The sequence below is a fragment of the Callithrix jacchus genome, chromosome 20, assembly GCF_049354715.1.
Source record: "Callithrix jacchus isolate 240 chromosome 20, calJac240_pri, whole genome shotgun sequence".
NCBI lineage: Eukaryota > Metazoa > Chordata > Mammalia > Primates > Cebidae > Callithrix > Callithrix jacchus.
The window spans coordinates 7,883,852-7,904,245 of NC_133521.1; the positions used below are offsets into that span (position 1 = coordinate 7,883,852).

General features: G+C 41.2%; 1 protein-coding gene and 1 pseudogene across 6 annotated transcripts in view; one reads left to right on the forward strand and one right to left on the reverse strand.

Moving 5' to 3' along the window:
• HEATR3 (HEAT repeat containing 3) overlaps positions 1 to 20,394 on the forward strand; it is a 42,462-nt gene that overhangs the window by 20,434 nt on the left and 1,634 nt on the right. For all 6 annotated transcript variants that reach the window (XM_017967005.4, XM_008985843.5, XM_078357784.1 and 3 more), the window contains 4 exons: positions 361 to 497; positions 7,463 to 7,551; positions 12,324 to 12,467; positions 15,188 to 15,364. In XM_017967005.4, the coding sequence (XP_017822494.1) occupies positions 361 to 497; positions 7,463 to 7,551; positions 12,324 to 12,467; positions 15,188 to 15,364 (547 nt within the window). The remainder of the gene's footprint in view (positions 1 to 360; positions 498 to 7,462; positions 7,552 to 12,323; positions 12,468 to 15,187; positions 15,365 to 20,394) is intronic.
• On the reverse strand, positions 19,535 to 20,123 carry LOC100403650 (ubiquitin-ribosomal protein eS31 fusion protein pseudogene; annotated as a pseudogene).

Consider the following 20,394-nt stretch of genomic DNA (forward strand, 5'->3'; position numbering starts at 1 on the left):
TTAGGAGGCTGAGGAAGGAGGATCACTTGTGCTCAGGATGTTGAGACAGTAAGCTGAGATCACACCACTGCATTTCAGCCTGGGCTTAAATAATAACATTTTAATACTATTATAAAAAATTAATAAATTCTATATTTATTTTATTTTTCTAATAATATTATATAATTGTGTAAATATAATAATAAATTTTAGAAAACCTAAAAAACTGTTCACCTTGTGATTCTTTGCTAACTACCATAGGTCCCCTTGTATTTACAGATAATTCCAGTCAGAACTTGAAGCTTAGGCTAAAAGTTAATACTGAATTCTGATGGACACCTTTCTGGAGAAACAGATGGAATTGTTTTACTTCCTTTCCAGAATGAACACTATCCAGTGCAGAGCCCTCCTGTGTCTCCAGAGTCTTGTGGCCCTCCTGGATGTGGAGCACCTGGGAGGAGCTGCAGCCCTTCAGACGCTTGCACAGCATCTGTCACAGCTGCTTTTTTCTCAACCAGGTGAATATTTAGGCCTTATTGTGAAAGACTACTCAGATGGAACAGGAAGGGTCAGGAACTTGGATTTTGTAAATGTATATTGTTTGTCATCCAACCTGCAGAAACCTTTCCCAGACCCAAAGAATCATGTATTTATAGTTGCCAAGTGGGTACAGAGTCAAAATGAAGTATGCAAGCAGTTCTTGAGCTTGTCATTTTCTTTTTATTAAAATTGTTTGCATCCAGTTATGTCAGGCCAATCAAGGCGGAATCATAAATGTCATAAAGGCCTCATTAAGATATTTGGGTAGGCCGGGCGTGGTGGCTCAAGCCTGTAATCCCAACATTTTGGGAGGTAGAGGCGGGTGGATCACAACGTCAAGAGATCGAGACCATCCTGGTCAACATGGTGAAACCCCGTCTCTACTAAAAATACAAAAAATTAGCTGGGCATGGTGGCGTGTGCCTGTCATCCCAGCTACTCAGGAGGCTGAAGCAGGAGAATTGCCTGAACCCAGGAGGCGGAGGTTACGGTGAGCCGAGATCGCGCCATTGCACTCCAGCCTGGGTAACAAGAGCGAAACTCCGTCTCCAAAAAAAAAAAAAAAAAAGCTATTTGGGTAATTCTCGGCCAGGCACAGTGGCTCACACCTGTAGTCCCAGCACTTTGGGAGGCCGAGGTGGGTGGATCACCTGAGATCAGGAGTTTAAGACCATCCTGGCCAACATGGTGAAACCCTATCTCTACTAAAAATACAGAAATTAGCTGGATGTGGTGGCAGATGCCTGTAATCCCAGCTACTCAGGAGGTTGAGGCAGGAGAATCACTTGAACCCAGGAGGCGGAGATTGCAGTGAGCTGAGATCACGCCACTGCGCTCCAGCCTGGGCAACAAGAACAAAACTCTGGGCCGAGCACAGTGGCTCACGCCTGTAATCCCAGCACTTTGGGAGGCCGAGGTGGGCGGATCACGAGGTCAGGAGTTCAAGACCAGCCTGACCAACATGGTGAAACCCACCTCTACTAAAAAACAAAAGAACAAAACTCTGTCTCAATAATAGTAATAATACTTGAGTAATTCTCTGTTCTTTTCCTCCTAGTTGTAAGCATTTAAATTTGAATAATGTATGTATGTAGTACAGAATTAAAAAGTTGTTAGAGAATAGAAACTGGAAAGCTTCCCTCCTTTGTCCCACACCCAGTTCTTCTCAGAGTCAAGTCACTGTTAAACCAGTTACTTGTGTATCCTTCCAGAAAGATTCTCCAAATATAAGAGAGCCTGTACATGTATGCATGCCTGTGTGTGTATGTAAGGCAAATGGTAAAATACCATCTACACAATTGTACACCTTGCCATCATCTAACATGTATCTTTCTTCAGACACCTTTGCATGGTAGGAGCTGATCTGTCTCTGACACAGATCAATATCATATGTACACAAAGAGCTATAGAAATACCAGAGTTAAATATTCTTTTAAATGACCTAGCTGCAGGTTTCACTTGGAGGAAAAAAACAAAAACAAAAAACAACCTAGCTGTACAAAGTCTAATGCATGTTATTCTAACAGATTTTCACAGTTTACTATGGCTCCCATCAACCCAGCAAGATGTCCTGTGGGGTGGGAGTGGGACTCTCACTGTCCCAAGCTGAGTTCTGGAAAGTTGCTGAATTGTGGAAAAATATAACTAATCACTTTGATTTTTTTTTTTTTTTTTTAGACCGAGTCTCGCTCTGTCGCCAGGCTACGGTGCAGTGGTGCAATCTTGGCTCACTGCAACCTCTGTCTCCTGGGTTCAAGCAGTTCTCTTGCCTCAGCCTCCCGAGTAGCTGGGACTACAGGTGCGAGTCACCATGCCCGGCTAATTTTTTGTATTTTTGGTAGAGATGGGGTTTCACCATGTTGGCCAGGATGGTCTTGATCTCTTGACCTCGTGATCCGCCCACCTCGGCCTCCCAAAGTGCTGGAATTACAGGCATGAGCCACTGTGCCCAGCCCCAGCACTTTGATTCTAAATAAATTCCCATTTCATCTCTATTCTTGACATCATCTTTTGTTGTTGTTGTTGTTGTCAAGGAGTTTTGCTCTTGTTGCCCAGGCTGGAGTGCAGTGACACAATCTCGGCTCACCACAACCTCCGCCTCCCGGGTTCAAGCAATTCTTCTGCCTCGACCTCCTGAGTAGCTGGGATTACAGGCATGTGCCACAATGCATGCTAATTTTGTATTTTTAGTACAGACAGGGTTTCTCCATGTTGGTCAGGCTGCTCTTGAACTCCCAACTTCAGGTGATCCGCCCGCTTTGGCCTCCAAAAGTGCTGGGATTACAGGCATTAGCCACCACACCTGGGCTTCTTTTTCTTTTTAAAAGATTCAGAAATCTGACATGCTGTTAGGTTAAGAATGCTTTTGTGTATTCTGAGGGCCATGATGTTATTTTTGTAGAAAGCACCTGCTACATACTACTGTCATAACAGTAATTTTGCAGATGTATTCACCTATCAATGTGGGCTCAATGACTTCCAGGGATTGGTGGTCTGAATTGACCTTGCCTGTTTGGATGGTTACAGTGCCTCTGGGCTGTCCAGCTTGCTTGGGACCCATCCTCACATCCCATCTATGGCCTTTATATCACCTAGCACGGCATTCGGAGAAATGGAGACTCAAAATGACTCAAAGTAGTGTCATTGTTATTTATTTTGGAATAACAGTATATTTTCTTATCAGAATGAATTTGATAAAGGATAATTGCTTATATTTGGAGATGATATTCTAGTGCAGTCCTTGTAAGCATTTGAGATTTATTCAATGTAATGGGTTCTATATGGATGGTGGGAACTACTACAAGAGAATTTAGTGGGGGCTGGCTTATACTTGAAGTCCCAGCACTTTGGGAGCTGAATAGGGAGGATCATGTGAGCCCAGGAGTTCAAGACCAGCCTGGGCAACATAGTGATATCCTGTCTCCACCAAAAAAAGATTTTAATTACCCAGGAGCGATAGCTTGCTTGTGCCTATGGTCCCAGGGAAGCTAAAATGGAAGGATTGCTTGAGCCCAGGAGGTCAAAGCTGCCATGAGCTGTGATCATGCTACTGTACTCCAGCCTGGGTAACAGAGTAAGACTCTGTCTCAATTTAGAAAAAAAAAAAAAAAAAGAATTTAGTGGGGAGGATGGGACTAAATATCTCTACTGTTTTGTGTTATGGTTGAAAAAGGTATGAAGATTCTACAGCTCTATCTAACTGGTTTTAATTTTAATGCTAACTGTGGTTCTGAATGCAGTAGTTACAACATTTGTGATACTCTGTACATACCAACATTTATGTTTGTGGCTGATATCAGAGATAAAAGGAGGATGGTTTAGTACAATCTGGTCCTTGTTTTCAAAACAGTAACATCTTTGTCTCCTTCATTAAAAGCTATTGGTTTTCAAAACATCAATGCATTTTTTAGAAGTGTTGTATTTCATATTGTGTCAGTTTGTCATTCGGCTCCATTACATGAGTTCTAAAATCATTTAGGATTCCATTTTCCCAGATTTTAAGAATCAGAACGTTCTTTTTTAGTTATAATTAAAATGGTAGTATCCCATTCTGGGATATATTTTCCATTCCGTATCAGAATATTGAAAATTCAGGCCCAGCTACTAGGGAGGCTGAGACAGGAGAATTGCTTAAACTTGGGTGGTAGAGGTTGCAGTGATCCAAGATTGCACCACTGCATTTCAGCCTGGGCAACAGAGCAAGACTCCATCTCAAAATCAATTAAAAAAGAAAGAAAATTCAGGCTGGGGCGTGGTGGTGCACACCTGTAATCCCAGCACTTTGGAAGGCCAAGGTGGTCAGATCATCTGAAGTCAGGAGTTCAAGACCAGCCTGGCCAATATGGTGAAACCCCATCTCTACTAAAAATACAAAAATTAGGCAGGCGTGGAGGTGCGTGCCTGTAATCCCAGCTACGTGGGAGGCTGAGGCAGGAAAATAATTTGAATCCAGGAGGCAGAGGTTGCAGTGAGCCAAGATCATGCCACTATACTGCAGCCTGGGAGACAGAGCAAGACTGTCTCAGAAAAACAAAAAGTCTGAAAAATTCACCTAAATATAAAAATTACTTGTGGGTTACATTAACCTACATTTAGATATTCTACAAATTCTTTTCGTTGTTGTTGTTGTTGTTGTTGTTTTGAGACGGAGTCTTGCTTTGTCTTCAGGCTGGAGTACAGTGGCATGATGTCAGCTCACTGCAACCTCTGCCTCCCAGGTTCAAGTGATTCTTGTACCTCATCCTCCAGAGTGGCTGGGACTATAGGTACATGCCACTGTGCCCAGCTAATTTTTGTATTTTTAGTAGAGACAGGGTTTCCATGTTGGCCAGGATGGTCTTGATCTCCTGACCTCGCAATCTGCCCTCTTCAGCCTCCCAGTGTGCTGGGATTGCAGGCATGAGCCACTTCACCTGGCTGACATCCTACAAATTCTTAAATACTGTTCAAAGTTGTTGAGAGTGAAGACATTTTGAAGAGTGAAGACTCTTTTGTGTGCAATTCATAAATTTATAGGGCTCTACTTAGAGCTTTAATCAAATGTACATTTTAGAGTCAGTATGGTAACTTTTTTAAGTTTAATAGCAACAAATTGCCTGGACAGGGTGGTGCACACATGTAATCCTAGCACTTTGGGAGGCTGAAGCAGGTGGAGTGCTTGAGCTCAAGAGTTTAAGGGCAGCCTAGATGTATGATGAGACCCTGTCTGTACAAATACAAGAAAAATTAGCCGGACATGGTGGCATGTTCCTGTGGTCCCAGCTACTCAGGTGGCTGATGCAGAAGGATTGCTTGAGCCTGACAGGTACGGGCTGCAGTGAGCCGAGATCACGCCACTGCACTCCAGCCTGGTTAACAGAGCAAGACCCTATGAAAAACAACCCAACAGCTTCACACTAACTTTTGAGTGCCTGTTAGATACCATGTTTTATGAAACAGGCTTTACTACTTCATCGTCCTCATGAGGAAGCTGAGAGGTTAAGGAACCTCTTCCAGGTCATTCATTCTTTTATTTGTATTCTTGATTTTATTGAACACTTACTTTAAGTCTTACACTGTTCTAGATCCTAGGGATGCAGGTGTGAACAAGATAGGCCAGGCCACTATGTTCATGAATATGTACTTGCATTCTAGTATAAATAAATGCTTTAGGTGATATCAGCTATGAAGAAAAAAATAAAAGCAGAATGATATAAGGTGTTAAACTAGGCCAGTTAGTATGGAAAGGCCTCTGTGAGGAGGTAACATTTGACCCAAGACTAAAATGTAAAATGCAGTCTGGAGGAGTCACTTCGGTCAAAGGCAGGACTCTATCCCAGTGCTGAGTGTGTAAAGCTCTCCTATTACCTGTTCAGTGATCACTACAGGAAATCCCCTATTTTGGTACGTAATATGTATCTGAAAATGAAAGAGCAAAAATACAATCACCCAGGATTAAAATTGAACAGAAGCTGTCTCTCTTCCACCCGGGTAACCTAAAAGCGGGGGATCGGAATGGCTATTAAGTCCCAGGCACTGTGGGGCAGGAAGTCAGTGTATCTATTGCTACATAACAAATTACACCAAAACTCTGTGACTTAAAACAACAGTAATCATTTATTATCTCTCAAAGTTTCTTTAGGTCAAGAATTTAGACAGGGCACAGTGGAGATGGTTTGTTCCTACTCCACAATGTCTAGGCCAGCGGTTCTCAACCATGGGCACTTAACCGCCCCCACCTCCTACCTGGGGACATTTGGTAATGACTGGAGGTGTTTTTTGGTTTTATAACTTGGAAGTTGCAACTGGTATCTACAGGGTAGAGGCCAGGGATGCTGCTTCACATCCTGCAGTGCCCAGGAGACCCCCATGCACACACAAAATGATGAATTATCTGGTCTAAAATGTCAGTAGTGCAGAGACTGAGAAACACTAGTCTAGGGCCTCTGCTGGAAAACTTGCAGTGTGGGCCAGGATCATGTTCACTCATATGTCTGGCAGTTGGTGCAGGGGTCATCAGGAAGAACACCCACGGTAACCTCTTCATGTGACGTAGGCTTCCGCATAGTAGGGTGGCTGGGTTCCCAGGGCAAAAGTCTAGAGAGAAAAAAGAGCACGTACCAGTGAGTCAGGGCTGGAAGTCATACTGTCTTTTGTCACTTCGTGTTCTGTTGGTTGAGGAAATCACAAAGTCCCACCCTGATTGAAGGAGAGGAGAAGTAGATTTCACATTGTTATGGGAAGTGGCAACATTCTGGAAGATCATGCAGGACTTAAAATACTGCTGTGGCCATTTTTAGAAAACAGAGTCTGCCACACCAAGCAAATCTCTCTTCCTTCCCATCAAAGGGGTTAAGGAGGTAACGCTCCTGGGTGACCTTCACCGTCCTTTGAGCATGCCTGTGCCAGTATGATGGCTTACTGCTGCTGTTCTGTTTGTCCTGTGTGAGAAGAAGGGACAGTAAGAAAAGTGAGAATAAGGAGTAGGAGTGGGAGGGGGAAGTTTGGTCGGTGAAAACCATGGTGCCTTCATGTCCTGGCTCTGCACAAGCAACAGTTCATGGCTAGGCAGTGGGCTTGGGTTGGCAAGGAAGCATTCTGACTCCACCAGAGGTCTCCCCAGCACTGTGATGGAGATCTATGAATGGCAGCATTCAGTCTGCAAAAGCTAGCTCAGATTTCTTATGTGCTAAAGTTTGAGTCAAATGAAAACCCAGTGTCTGGAAGTCAAGGAGCGTCTGTAGAACACTTCTTGCTGTGATTATTTCAACCTCGATTATCTTTCAGACTTAGGTATAGAGTATATAGGGGGCTGTTAACTAAATATGTTATCTTAAATATCGAGGGTTGTTTTTTAAACTAATAGCATTTGCTAACATTTAGCATGCTTTATTTCATTTTCTTCTTCTACAAAATAGCCTATCTTGGAGAAATGCAAATTTTATGTTTCATTTTTGTGTTTTAGATTTTGCTAAACGTGCTGACTTTCTAGAAGCCATAAGTAGTGCTTTGAGGGCCCTTTTGCAAACAATGGCCTCCAAGAACATTTCCCAGGTAAGATTTTTAAAAATTTTTTTATGAAACTTGTAAAGATTATGTATTATAGAGACAAAATTCATTACTTAGCTACTAAAATACATATTTCTGGACAAGAGTAATACAAGAGCGATCTTTGTAAAAAAGAAAACAAAATGATTAAAATAAAAAGTAGTATCTTTCTGCTTCCCACCATCAGCAACACACACAGCTGTTTTAATTTTTTTAATTTTTTAATATATAGGCTTACTAGCAAAACAAGTGCTTTTTAATCAATGCAACTTAATTGATAGATATGTTGTAAATAAGTATCATTGGTCTTTTTGTTTAACTTTTTTTTTTGGAGACAGTCTTACTATGTCACCCAGGCTGGAGTACACTGGCACAATCTCAACTCACTGCAACCTCTGCCTCCCAAGTGATTCTCTTGCCTCAGCCACCCAAGTAGATGGGATTACAGGCGTGCGCCACCACACCTAGCTAATTTTTATATTTTTAGTAGAGATGGGGTTTTGATGTGTTGGCCAGGATGGTCTTGAATGCTTGACCTCAAATGACCCACCCACCTTGGCCTCCCAAGGTGTTGGGATTACAGGCATGAGCCACTGTGCCCAGCTTTTTTTGTTTTTATTTTTTTCAACGTTTCATTACAGACTTTGCAAGCATGCCCTCCCGACCCTCCATAGTGACCCATGTGCACTTCATCTCTCATAGGTACTTAACCACTTTTGTTACTTTTTACTAAGGACATTTTCAAACATTCCTGAAAACAGAGATAATTCTATTCTTTTGTTTTCTGAGTTGGGGTCTTACTGTGCTGCCCAAGCTAGTCTCCTGGGTTCAAGCGATCCTCCCACATCAGCCTTCAAAGTCGCTGGTTATTACAGGCATGCACTACCATACCCAAAGCAGAGAGAATTTTATGAGGCTGCATGCACGATTGCCCATCCTCAGCAGGTTATTAGCATCCTGTCATTCCTGTGACATGGTTTCATTCATCTCACTGAGTCCTTATTCTTTTTTCCTGGAGTATTGTAAAGGAAATCATATTTGACCCATCAGTATTTTATTACGTAGTTTACTATGCATGTCTGACAGAAAATTTAAAAATCTTAACCCCAATATCATTACCCCAGACCTCCAAATTAACAAATATTTCTTATCCTTTTGCAGTCTGAATTCAGTTTTCCCAGTTGCAGTCTGAGTTCAGTTTTCCCAGATTGCTGTAGTATCTTTTAACATGGCTGGCTCAGTGGCTCACGCCTGTAATCCCAGCACTTTGGGGGGCCGAGGAGGATGGGTTACCTGAGATCAGGAATTTGAGACCATCCTGGACAACATAGTGAAACCCCATCTCTACTAAAAATACAAAAGTTAGCTGGGCGTGGTGGCAGGTGCCTGTGATTCCAGCTAGTTGGGAGGCTGAGGCAGGGAGAATTGTTTGAACCTGGAGGTGGAGCTTACAGTGAGCTGAGATGGCGCCACTGCACTCCAGCCTGGACAACAGAGCGAGATTCTGTCTCAAAAATAAATAAATAGATAAAGTGTACAATTTAGTGATTCTAGTGTATTCACACATTCTTAAATCTCTTGATCTGTAACATTTCCCTCACTACCCCTCTTTTCCGATACACTTACCTGTTGAGGAAACTCATTTTGTTCCATAGTGTTTTCCTCACTGACAGATTGGGCTGACCCTTCATGATGGCATCGTTCAGCATGCCACTGTCTCCCGTGTTTTCTGTGAGCCAGGAGCTAGGTCTAGAGCCTTAATTAGATCCAGGTCCACATTATTATTATTTTTTTAATTTATCATAAGTAATCTTGACAGGTTCAGATTCTTTGGCAAGAATAATTCATAGTGCTGTATGTCTTTTCTACATTTATATCACAAATCACATAATATCATAAAATAGTAATGCTGAGATTAATTAGTGGGTTCACTTAATGGTTTTACAACAGTGATTGTGGTTACCTGGCTTCATTATGTCATTCGTGGCTTGCAGAATAGAGATATCCTAAATTTGTCATTTTTTAAAAATTTATTAGCTGTGATTTTTCTGTAAATAAGAAAGTCTCATCAGTGATTTTAGTAACTTTGAAGTAAAGATCTTACAGAAAAGAACTAAGTGTATAATTCTCCCCCGTCTTCTCCCGCTTTTTTTTTTTTTTGCAGAACAGATGCCCTAGCAATCTCCAAAAGTGACCAGTGATTTTTTTTTCTTTTTAGTATCATTATGAACTCAGGGTTTTTTATAATTTTTATTTTATTCCATTACAGTCATGCTTTTTGCTGCCAAAATCGTCCCATCTTTGTAGGAGTCCCTTCAAATTGGCTTCTGTGTCTCTTTGACAAGAGACATCTTATGCTTCCAGGCATAAGATGTCCCAGGTTCAACTTGTAATTTTCTTGCTTAAAACATGGAATGTGGCTGGGCACAGAGGCTTACACCTATAATCTCAAAATTTTGGGAGGCCGAGGTGGGTGGATCACCTGAGGTCAGGAGTTAAAGACCAGCCTGACCAACATGGAGGAACCCTGTCTCTACTGCAGATTAAAAAATTAGCCAGGCATGGTGGCGTGCACCTGTAATCCCAGCTACTTGGGAGGCTGAGGCAGGAGAATCGCTTGAAGCCAGAGGCAGAGGTTGCACAGGGAGCCAAGATCACACCATTGGACTCCAACCTGGGCGACAAGAGTGAAACTCCGTCTCAAAAAAAAAACCAAGCCTGGAATCAGTTACTTTTCCAAGAAGCTCTGATTTCTTTAGTGGGGAAAGTGAAGTTTGGAGTGCTTGTTCCCACCATGTTGTCATTGCTTCTAGGTCTTTTTAGTGGAAATAGCTAAGAAATAAGCATTTATTAGGAGACAAAAATAGTAAGTTCATCCTGATAATTTCCAGTGTAAATAAAAAATGGTACAATGTTTTTACTTAATTTTTTATTTTCTATTTGTGTCTTTTTGTGCTCCCAAAAAGAGACACATTTGTACCCAGAAAGGTGCATTGTGCCCAAAAAGATAGGTTAGTGACATTAAAATTCTTATTTGCAGCTGGTCTGATGGTAGTGGGTTATCAGAAGTTACTCACACTAGTGTCACTAAAGTTAGTATACAGCTCCCCTACTGCTAAGTTGGACTGGTTTAAAAAATAATAATAGATAATTTAAAAAATTAGAGAAAAGAAGAAAAAGACTTTTCAAAAATTTTATCATTTGCTTTCTCTTACAGACATTAAAATTTGTAGTGACATTAAAATTGTTTGCTGTACAGTGACGTTAAAATTATTTGCTGTAGTAACATTAAAATTTGTAGTAACATTAAAATTATTTGCTTTATCGTACAGAATGTACTTAATAGTATCAAAATAGCAATGCTCTTGTTACTGCTAACAACAACACTATTTTTTTTTTCCAGGCAGCACTGAAGAAATATTTCTTTTTTCTTTTTATTTTTTTTTTGATAGCAGAGGATGGTTTCAATCCATCGACCTCTGGGTTATGGGCCCAGCATGCTTCCGCTGTGCCACTCTGCTTCTTATTTCTTTATGTGATTTTTTTCTTAATGCTTTTAAAATTTTTTTGTACTTTTATTTATTTTTAATTTTTTAAGAGATGCCCAATCTGGTCTTGAACTCCTGGCCTCAAGCGAGCCTCTCGCCTCAGCTTTCCAAAACTAAGAATTTTTTTGAAAAGCATAATTTGACCCTCAGTTTCTAAGAAACGGAAATGGTAATGGGATGCATAGCCTGCCATGTGGCTATTGGATGGACCAGAAAACCTTATACTCTAGGGCCTGTAGGAATACAAAGTAATTTTGTTGCTTTCCCCTGGTATGTAATAAGCAGCAGCTTATGGGATCAATGTGGTTAAGGAAAGTTACTCAAAGCTATTCTCAGGGCCAGGTTCAGTAGCTCATGCTGATAATCCCAACACTTTGGGAGCCCGAGGCGGGAGAACTGCTTGAGCCCAAAAGTTTAAGACCAGACTGGGCAACTTTGTGAAACTTCATATCTACAAAAAAAAATAAAAATAAATTAGTCCAGTATAGGGGCGCACATGGGTGGTAAGTAGTGAAACTAGGATTTGAGCCCAGGGTGTCTGGTTCCAGATTCCAAGCCTTTCATCACCACGCTGTGCTGCTGCTTATGGGAGATAGAGTCTCACTCTGTTGCCCTGGCTGGAATGCAGTGGCACGATCTCAGCTCACTGCAACCTCTGCCTCCCGGCTTCAAGCATTTCTTGTGCCTCAGACTCCCAAGTGGCTGAGGTTACAGGTGTGAGCCACCGTACCCAGCCATAAACTGAAAATTATCCACTACATGGTAGAAACACTGTGTAATATAATGATTTTTACAATCTTTAATAATTTATGATGATACAAGCATCTCAAAGTAAGTTCTTACTGTGTATAGACTCAGCCAATTTTTTTAAAGCTACATAATCCTATTTATACTTTCAAAGCCTTTTTTTTTTACTATTAATATTAAAAAAGAATTGGAATGTCTTTAGTCTGTAAATCTAGAATGAAAGTCTTCAAATGAAATGAATGGGACCTGGAGCCCCTTTATGTTAGGTAAGGATGGCAACATGAGCAGAGCTCACCTTGGTTCAGAATTACCAGCTCTGTCTGGGAGAACTGGAATACATATTAATAGTAACTTACCTGCCAGGAGTTTTTGTCACTCTTAAAATCCTGCCGCCTATAGAAGAGATTCCCGTCAGTCCTGTTTTTCATGCTGATAGAATTGATTGAGATCAACATTATAAATATTCTCCTCTTCTCTTTCCAGTGCATGACTCCTGATCAGCTGATGACATTATGCAGAGGGGGCATTCACAGTAGTAACGTCGGGGTTAGAGTGAATGTCGTTAGCATTTTAGGAATCACTGGCAGCGTCCTTGCCAAAGAAGATGGTACCCTTGAAACTCTTAAGGTAAAACAATTTGCTTCTGACCTAACATGTTAAATAACTAGAAATGAGAGAAGAAGAACTGTTGGTATAGGATTTTTTAAAACTTCTGCGAACATGAAGAGAAGAAATCATATCAAGTTGCTTTGTTCAGTTATATTGTTAGGATATACCCTGTGGCTTGATCTAATTATGTGTATTAAGTAAGTACTTGAAAGTTTGAGCCACATTTTACAATTTAACATTACTCCAGAGGTACTTTTTTTTAAAAAAAAATAAACCTGTCTTTTGTGAAAGGGCAAATTCAGAATTTTTAAAGATACCCTCTGCCTTTGCTGTTGCATACAATGTATGCATGTTACATTCTCCTGCTGATGAAGGCACAGTCCACACCATTTTCCTTGCACACAGGAAACATGCATTCTGAAAAATACCACACAGTTAATTCTAATATCACTCCATAAATTTTAAGCAGCCACCATGGTAGTGCCACTATACCAGGAATTCACTCAGCATATTTGCACAGTGACTCACAACTGCACTGTTAGGAGTACAGCATCACTAGTAATCACAAGGATAGTCACAGTAAAATTACCCTTTGGTGTGCTAATAAGTGTTGATGACTGACTAACGGATAATCAATTCATTATTATAAAGTACCTCTTAACTTGCTAAGAACTTTGCAGTGATGACTGATGTTTTAAAGAATCTGCTTTGGAAAAATTATATTTGCATAGCTTGTCCCCCTCTCCCCCAAGACGGAGTCTCACTCTTTCACCCAGGCTGGAGTGCAATAGTGCAATCTCAGCTCATTGCAACCTTCATCTCTGGGTTCAAGCAATTCTTCTGCCTCAGCCTCCTGAGTGGCTGGGATTACAGGTGCCTACTACTACACCTGGCTAATTTTTGTATTTTTAATAGAGATGGGGTTTTGCCATGTTGGCCAGGCTGGTCCTGAACTCCTGACCTCAAGTGATCCACCTGCCTCAGGCTCCCAAAGTGCTGGGATTACAGACTTGAGCCACCAAGCCTGGGCACAAAACATTTTTAAAAGTATAAAAGTGTATATAATGAAAAGATTCACCTCCACTCCTAAACTTCCAGTTCCCTAGTTTGCTTCTGAAGAGGCAGCCACTGTTAGCTGTTTCTTCTGTATCATTGCAGGAGTTTTGCTATATATACAGGTAAATGAGAGTGTGGCTGTGTGGCATGGATGTGTTCACACATATGAATGAGCAGGTATAATGTAATCACAGCCTCCCTTGGGACTATAGTTTCCAAGCTCCGCTTTAGTGGAACAGGATGTTTTTCTCAGATAGAACATTTATTTATTTATTTAGATAGAATATTTACAAATGGTTTTTATTTAGTTTTACTTCCAAGCATGAAGAAAAGTAGAAAGTACAATAAATTTTGTGTACCCATAAGCTGATTTAACAGTCACTAATATTCTATCATATGTATTTCATATAGTTTCTTTACTGGGTATGTTAAAGTATATTGAAGACATTGTGGTATTTTGCCCTATTGGTTCAAAATTCATATTGGTTCGAAATAGAGACAGTTTCCTAATTAACTGCCATGGTCATGCCTTACACAATTAACGGTCATTTCTTTCTTTTATTTTCTTTCTTTGAGACAGGGTCTCTCTCTGTTGCCCAGGTTCGAGTGCAGTGGTATGATCACAGCTCACTGCAGCTTCAACCTCCCTGGGCTCAGGTGATCCTCCCACCTCAGTCTCTGAGTAGCTGGGACTCCAGGCATCAACTACCACATCTGGCTAGTTTTTTTTTTCTTCTATTTTTAGTAGAGACAGAGTTTTGCCGTGTTGCCCAGGCTGGACTTAAACTCTGGGCCCAAGCCCACTTCAGCCTCCCAAAGTGCTGGGATTACAGGCCTGAGCCACTGCGCCTGGCAACAGTTATTTCTTAATGTGTTTAATTCCTGGTCCATATTCCCAATTTTACAGTTGCCTCAAAAGTGTCTGTTTACAGATAGCTTGTTTAAACTGCAGAAGCCCACATGTTGTGCTTGCTGTGGGGTCTTCTATCTCTCTTACTCTTGCCCGGCACCACCTGGTTATTCTCAGCTCCTGGATTAGTTCTCCTATATAGTGTCCAACCTTCCAGATTTGTCTGATTGCTTCCTTGTGGTGTTAAACTGGTTCTTTTATCCTTGTATTTCCTGCAGAATGACAGTTAGGTCTACAGACTAGATTAGATTCAGATCAGTCCTATTTTATGTTTTTTTAGAGATGAGGTCTCACTACATTGCTGAGGCTGGTCTCAAACTCCCAGGCTCAAGCAATCCTCCCCACCTTGGCCTCACAAAGTGCTAGACTTACAGGTGTAAGCCACTGCAACTGGCCCCAAAGTGTTTTTCTTATGCTTTTAAAAGACGGTTGTTGTTGTTGTTGTTGTTACAGAAAAGATTTCTATTCATTTTGACATCACGGAGCAAGATTTTTTGAGAGAGGTAGTGGGGGAAGTTTAGTGATTTCCAAAATCATACATCTTTTATGGATCTTAATTCACTTTAGGAATATAAACTATAACATGTTTAATTTATCTTGCTTATATTATACTTTATATGTTTATAAGTATTTAAGTCTAATCTCTTAAAGTTTTAATTTTTCCTTGGCATTTGTATATAAAATAGTATGCATAAGTTATTGCCACATTCAAAGTTGGTACTCGTTTTGGAGACTGGCGTTAGTCATAGTAAATGTGTTTTCTTGTTTCCAGAATATTGGGTGCTTTCTGCTTGAGGTTACCACCAAAGATCCTTCCCTTGTGGTAGCAGGAGAAGCTTTGGATGCCCTCTTTGATGTTTTTGCAGATGGTAAAGAAGCTGAAAGAGCCTCAATTCAAATTAAATTATTATCCGCTCTGAAAGAATTCCAGCCGGTTTTTAAAATGAAGGTTTGTAGCCATTTAACTTATAAATGCATAAGTCAGAACATTCTGTGGGGACGAGGGTATGTGTAGTTACTGCCATGCAACTCAGAAGCATGTGCATGACAAACCCCCACACGGAGCACTGCATCCCCAGTACTTTGTAAAATGCTTGTTGACTGAGTCATAGCTCAGCATTGTGACTATTGAATCACTTAAACTGAAGCCAAAATGATATCTGACAAGTTCTTTTTTAACAGTTCAGTAATTTTAACAGTGCTTCATATGTATCAGTATTATACTCCGTGTTTTGCAAAGCGCTTTCATGCACATTTTACATTTATTTATTTATCTGAGACAGGATCCCACTCTGTCGCCCAAGCTGGAGTGCGGTGGCAGGATCTCAGCTCCCTGCAACCTCTGCTTCCTGGGTTCAAGCAATTCTTGTGCCTCAGCCTCCCGAGTAGCTGAGATTACAGGCATCCACCACATCACCCAACTAATTTTCGTATTTTTACTGGGGTTTTTGCCATGTCATCCAGGCTGGTCTCAAACTCCCAACCTCAGGTGATCCTCCCGCCTCGGCCTTCCAAAGTGCTGGGATTACAGGCATGAGCCACAGTGCCTGGCCTACATTTATTCTATGTCATGTAATACATTATATGTTAATTTCATTGTTATGGATAGTTTCCTTTGGTGGAAAAAAAGAGCAAACTCCAGGCTATTCTGTATTCAAGAATGTAGCTCCTACCTTCTTTAGTGATTTTATTGATTGTTTATCAGAAGCTAACTCTGAGTCAAAAATAGATTTAAAAGCTCTTTTGGTTTAGGGGTAAAAGCACAACCCGGAATTTTGAAAACAGACTGATTATGTGTCTATGTATTAGTTTACCATTCTCCCCTTATCTCAATCACAATTTTAAACTTGGTCATTTTGCGAAATACAAATATTTATCTTTAGATTTTTGATTGAACATTTGCCTCTAAATATTTGTTGAAGGAATAGAGGTTTTAATGAGAAATTTGCTCACTTTTTATATTTTCCAATGTTACTTTTATTGAACAAACTCCTAAAATAGGATTCAGTTTTCATGGAGAGAACTACATAATAAGTTTATTTTAGGTGAATATGATCGTATATTTAGAAATTTAAAGTTTCTGAAAAATTTTTTAATGCATAAAAAAGTTTCTTGGCTGGGTGCAGTGGCTCACGCCTATAATCCCAGCACTTTGGGAGTCCAAGGTGGGCAAATCACGAGGTTGAGATCAAGACCATCCTGGCCAACATGGTGAAACCCCATCTCTATTTTATTTAAAAAATAAATGAATAAAAAATTTTAAAAAAAGTTTTCTTTTCCAGAAGAAAAGAAAAATAGTAGCACATGTTGTGCACATGCCTTATGTCATTCTTCCATCTAAAGTCAGTGTTGGTTTAAGACCATCAATATTGGTTTGTTTTGAATATTTTTATGTTTTGGCGTGTTACATTTTAAAATTTAATAACAGCTAGGCATGGTGGCATATACCTGTTGTCCCAGCTACTCAGGAGGTGGAGGCTGAGGCAGGAGGATCACTTGAACCTAGGAACTTGAGGCTGGCCTGGGCAGCATAGCAAGGCCCTATCGCTACAAAAAATGAAAGTATTAGTTGAGTGTGGTGGTACATACTTATAGTCCTAGCTACTGGGGAGGCTGAAGCAGGTGGATCACTTGAGCCCAGGCTTCATTGAGCTGTGATCACACTATTTTCCTCAGCCTGGGCAACAGAGCAAGACTCTGTCTCAAATGTGTATGTGTGTGTTGGCGGGGGGGGGGGGGGGGTGTTTAATCCAAAAGGTAGTATAATAAAGTCACAGTCCTATACTTTATTTGTGGAGATATTTTCATACCAGTACATAAAAGATATCCACATTGTTGGTTTTTTTTGTTTTGGTTTGGTTTGGTTTGGTTTGGGTTTTTTTTTTTTTTTTTTGAGACAGAGTCTCACTCTGTTGCCCAGGCTGAAGTGCAGTGGTGCGATCTCGGCTCACTGCAACCTCTCCCTCCCAGGTTCAAATGATTGTTCTGCCTCAGCCTCCCGAGTAGCAGAGATTACAGGTGTGTGCCACCACACCTGGCTAATTTTTGTATTTTTAGTAGAGACAAGATTTTACCATGTTGGCTAGGCTGGTCTCAAACACCTGACCTCAGGTGGTCCACCCACCTCAGCCTCCTGAAGTGCTGGGATTACAGGTGTAGGCCAGGCAGAAGTGCTGGGATTACAGGTGTGAGTCACCACGTCTGGCCACATTTTAAAAGTTACAGTCCTTTAAATTTCTGGATAAAGAGCCTGCAAGATAAGGAGAAAATATTTCCTATTTCCCTGCAGCTGCAAGGAAAGCTGATATATTAATAATTAAGAGTCCTCAAATTCTGCAGAAGCAAGTACTTAGAAAGGGGTTAGGTAAACGGTGAACTGGGAAAATAACCCCTGACCTCTGAAAGGTGTGTGTGTTCTGATTGATTTTCCTACTCAGTATGTATTGCTGTCATAATAACATTTCTTTTTCTTTTATCAAAGGTATAAAGCTCTAATGAGATTTCTTACTAGGCAGAGGCTAGCCTGTAGTTATTTATATGAAACTCTTTTTTTTGTGTGTGTGAAAGGAAGCCACAATTTGTATTAAAGGCTGTTCAGTGTATACAAAATGCATTTATGAACAATCAAGAACTTCTCTTGAGCAGTGTTTCTCAAAAGTGCCCTCCTTGTATCAGCAGCATCAGCCCTGCCTGGTAACTTGTTCAAAATGCAGATTCTTGGCTCCAACTCCAGACCTACTGAGTCACAGACTCTGTGTATGGGCCCACCAGTCTGTTTTTTAACAAGCCTTCCAGATGATGCTTTTGCACACTAAAACCTGAGAGCCACTGCTCTAGACTAGAGGTGAGATCAAATTCACATACCATACAATTGATATAAAAACCACAGGCCAGGCGCAGTGGCTCATGCCTGTAATCCCAGCACTTTGGGAGCCCCAGGCAGGAGGATCACTTGAGTCCAGGATTTCAAGAGCAGCCTGGGAAACACAACCAGAACTTGTCTCTACAAAAAAATTTTTAGTCCAGGCGTGGTGGCTCACGCCTGTAATCCCAGCACTTTGGGAGGCTGAGGCAGGCGGATCAAAAGATGGAGACCATCCTGTCCAACATGGTAAAACCCCGTCTCTACTAAAAATACAAAAATTAGCTGGGCATGGTGGTGTGTGCCTGTAGTCCCAGCTACTTGGAAGGCTGAGGCAGGAGAATTGCTTGAACCCGGGAGGCAGAGGTTGCAGTGAGCCGAGATTGTGCCACTATACTCCAGCCTGGTGCCTGGTGACAGAGCAAAACTCTGTCTCAAAAGAAAAAAAAAAATTTTTTTTTAGAGTTAACCATTAGGTGGTGGCTCATGCCCATCGTCCCAGCTACTCAGGAAGCTTAGCAGGAGGATGACTTGAGCCCAGGAGTTGGAGGCTGCAGTGAGCTTTGATCGAACCACTGCACTCCAGCCTAGGTGACAAAGAACAACCCATCTCTATTAAAAACAAAAAAAATAAACAAAAACAGTGCTGGGCATGGTGACTCGCCAGTATAATCCCAGCATGTGGAAGGCCAAGGCTATAGGATTGCTGGAGTCCAGGAGATCAAGACCAGCCTGGGCTACATAGTGAGATCCCGCCTCTACTAAAAATTTTTAAAAATTACCCCAGCATAGTAGTTCACGCTTGTAGTCCTAGCTACTATGGTCACTGAGGTGGGAGGGTCACTAGAGTCTGGGAGGTGGGCTGCAGTGAGCCCTGACCACACCATGAGACTCTGGCCTCGATGACAGCGTGATACCATGTTCCAAGAACAAACAAAAAAACCACAACACCAACACTACAGATTAACCTCTGGCTAACAAAGTAATTTTTTTTTCTTTTTGAGATAGAGTCTCACTGTGTTGCCCAGGCTGGTCTCAAACTCCTGAACTCAAGCAATCCACCCTCCTCGGCCTCCCAAACTGCTGGAATTACAGGCATGAGTCACTGCACCCAGCCTAACAAAGGAATTTCATTAGAGCTGTATACCTTTGAGAGAAGGAAAACAATTAAATATTATTACCATAGCAATGCATACTAAATAGAAAAAATTAATCTCAGCACCAGACCTTTAGAGGTTAGGGATTATTTTCCCAGTTCATAGTTTACATAACTCCTTTTTTTTTTTTAGTTCATGTCTTTTTTTAACTCAGTTACTTGTCTTCTGGTTTGTTAAAGCAGTAAGTCAGACAACATTTGCCACAATAATATCTGTCAAAGTGGCTTGCCATAAACACTCCAGTACCACATTCATCAGAAGGGCACTTGACGAAGGTGACTGATTTTGCCATTCTCATCCACCTTGTAATATTTCAGGACAGCTAGCTTAACCTTCTTTCTCTTGTGGTTATTCTTCTTGGGAGTGGTATGAGACTTCTTCCTTTTCTTAGCACCACCATGCAGTCTTAACACAAGATGAAGAGTAGACTCCTTTTGAATGTTGTAGTCAGACAAAGTACGTCTGTCTTCCAGTTGCTTGCCAGCAAGTATCAGTCTTTGCTGATCAGGAGGAATTCCTTCCTTATCCTGGATCTTGGCCTTTACATTTTCTATTGTATTCAAGGGTTCAACCTCGAGAGTGATGGTCTTCCCCATAAGGGTTTTCACGAAAATCTGCATTTTGGTGGCAGCCCCACCTGAGGTGGAGATGGCTGATGAAAAGGTCTTTTTTTTTTTTTTTTTTAAAGACAGAGCGTCACTCTGTCACCCAGACTGGAGTGTAATGGCGCAATCTTGGCTCACCGCAACCTCCACCTTCCGGGTTCAAGCAATTCTCCTGCCTTAGCCTCCTGAGTAGCTAGGACTATAGCTAATTTTTGTATATTTAGTAGAGGCAAGGTTTTACTATGTTGGTCAGGCTGATCTTGAACTCCTGAACTTGTGATCCACCCATCTTTGCCTCCCGAAGTGCTGGAATTATAGGTGCGAGCCACCACACCCAGCCTACATAACTCCTTTC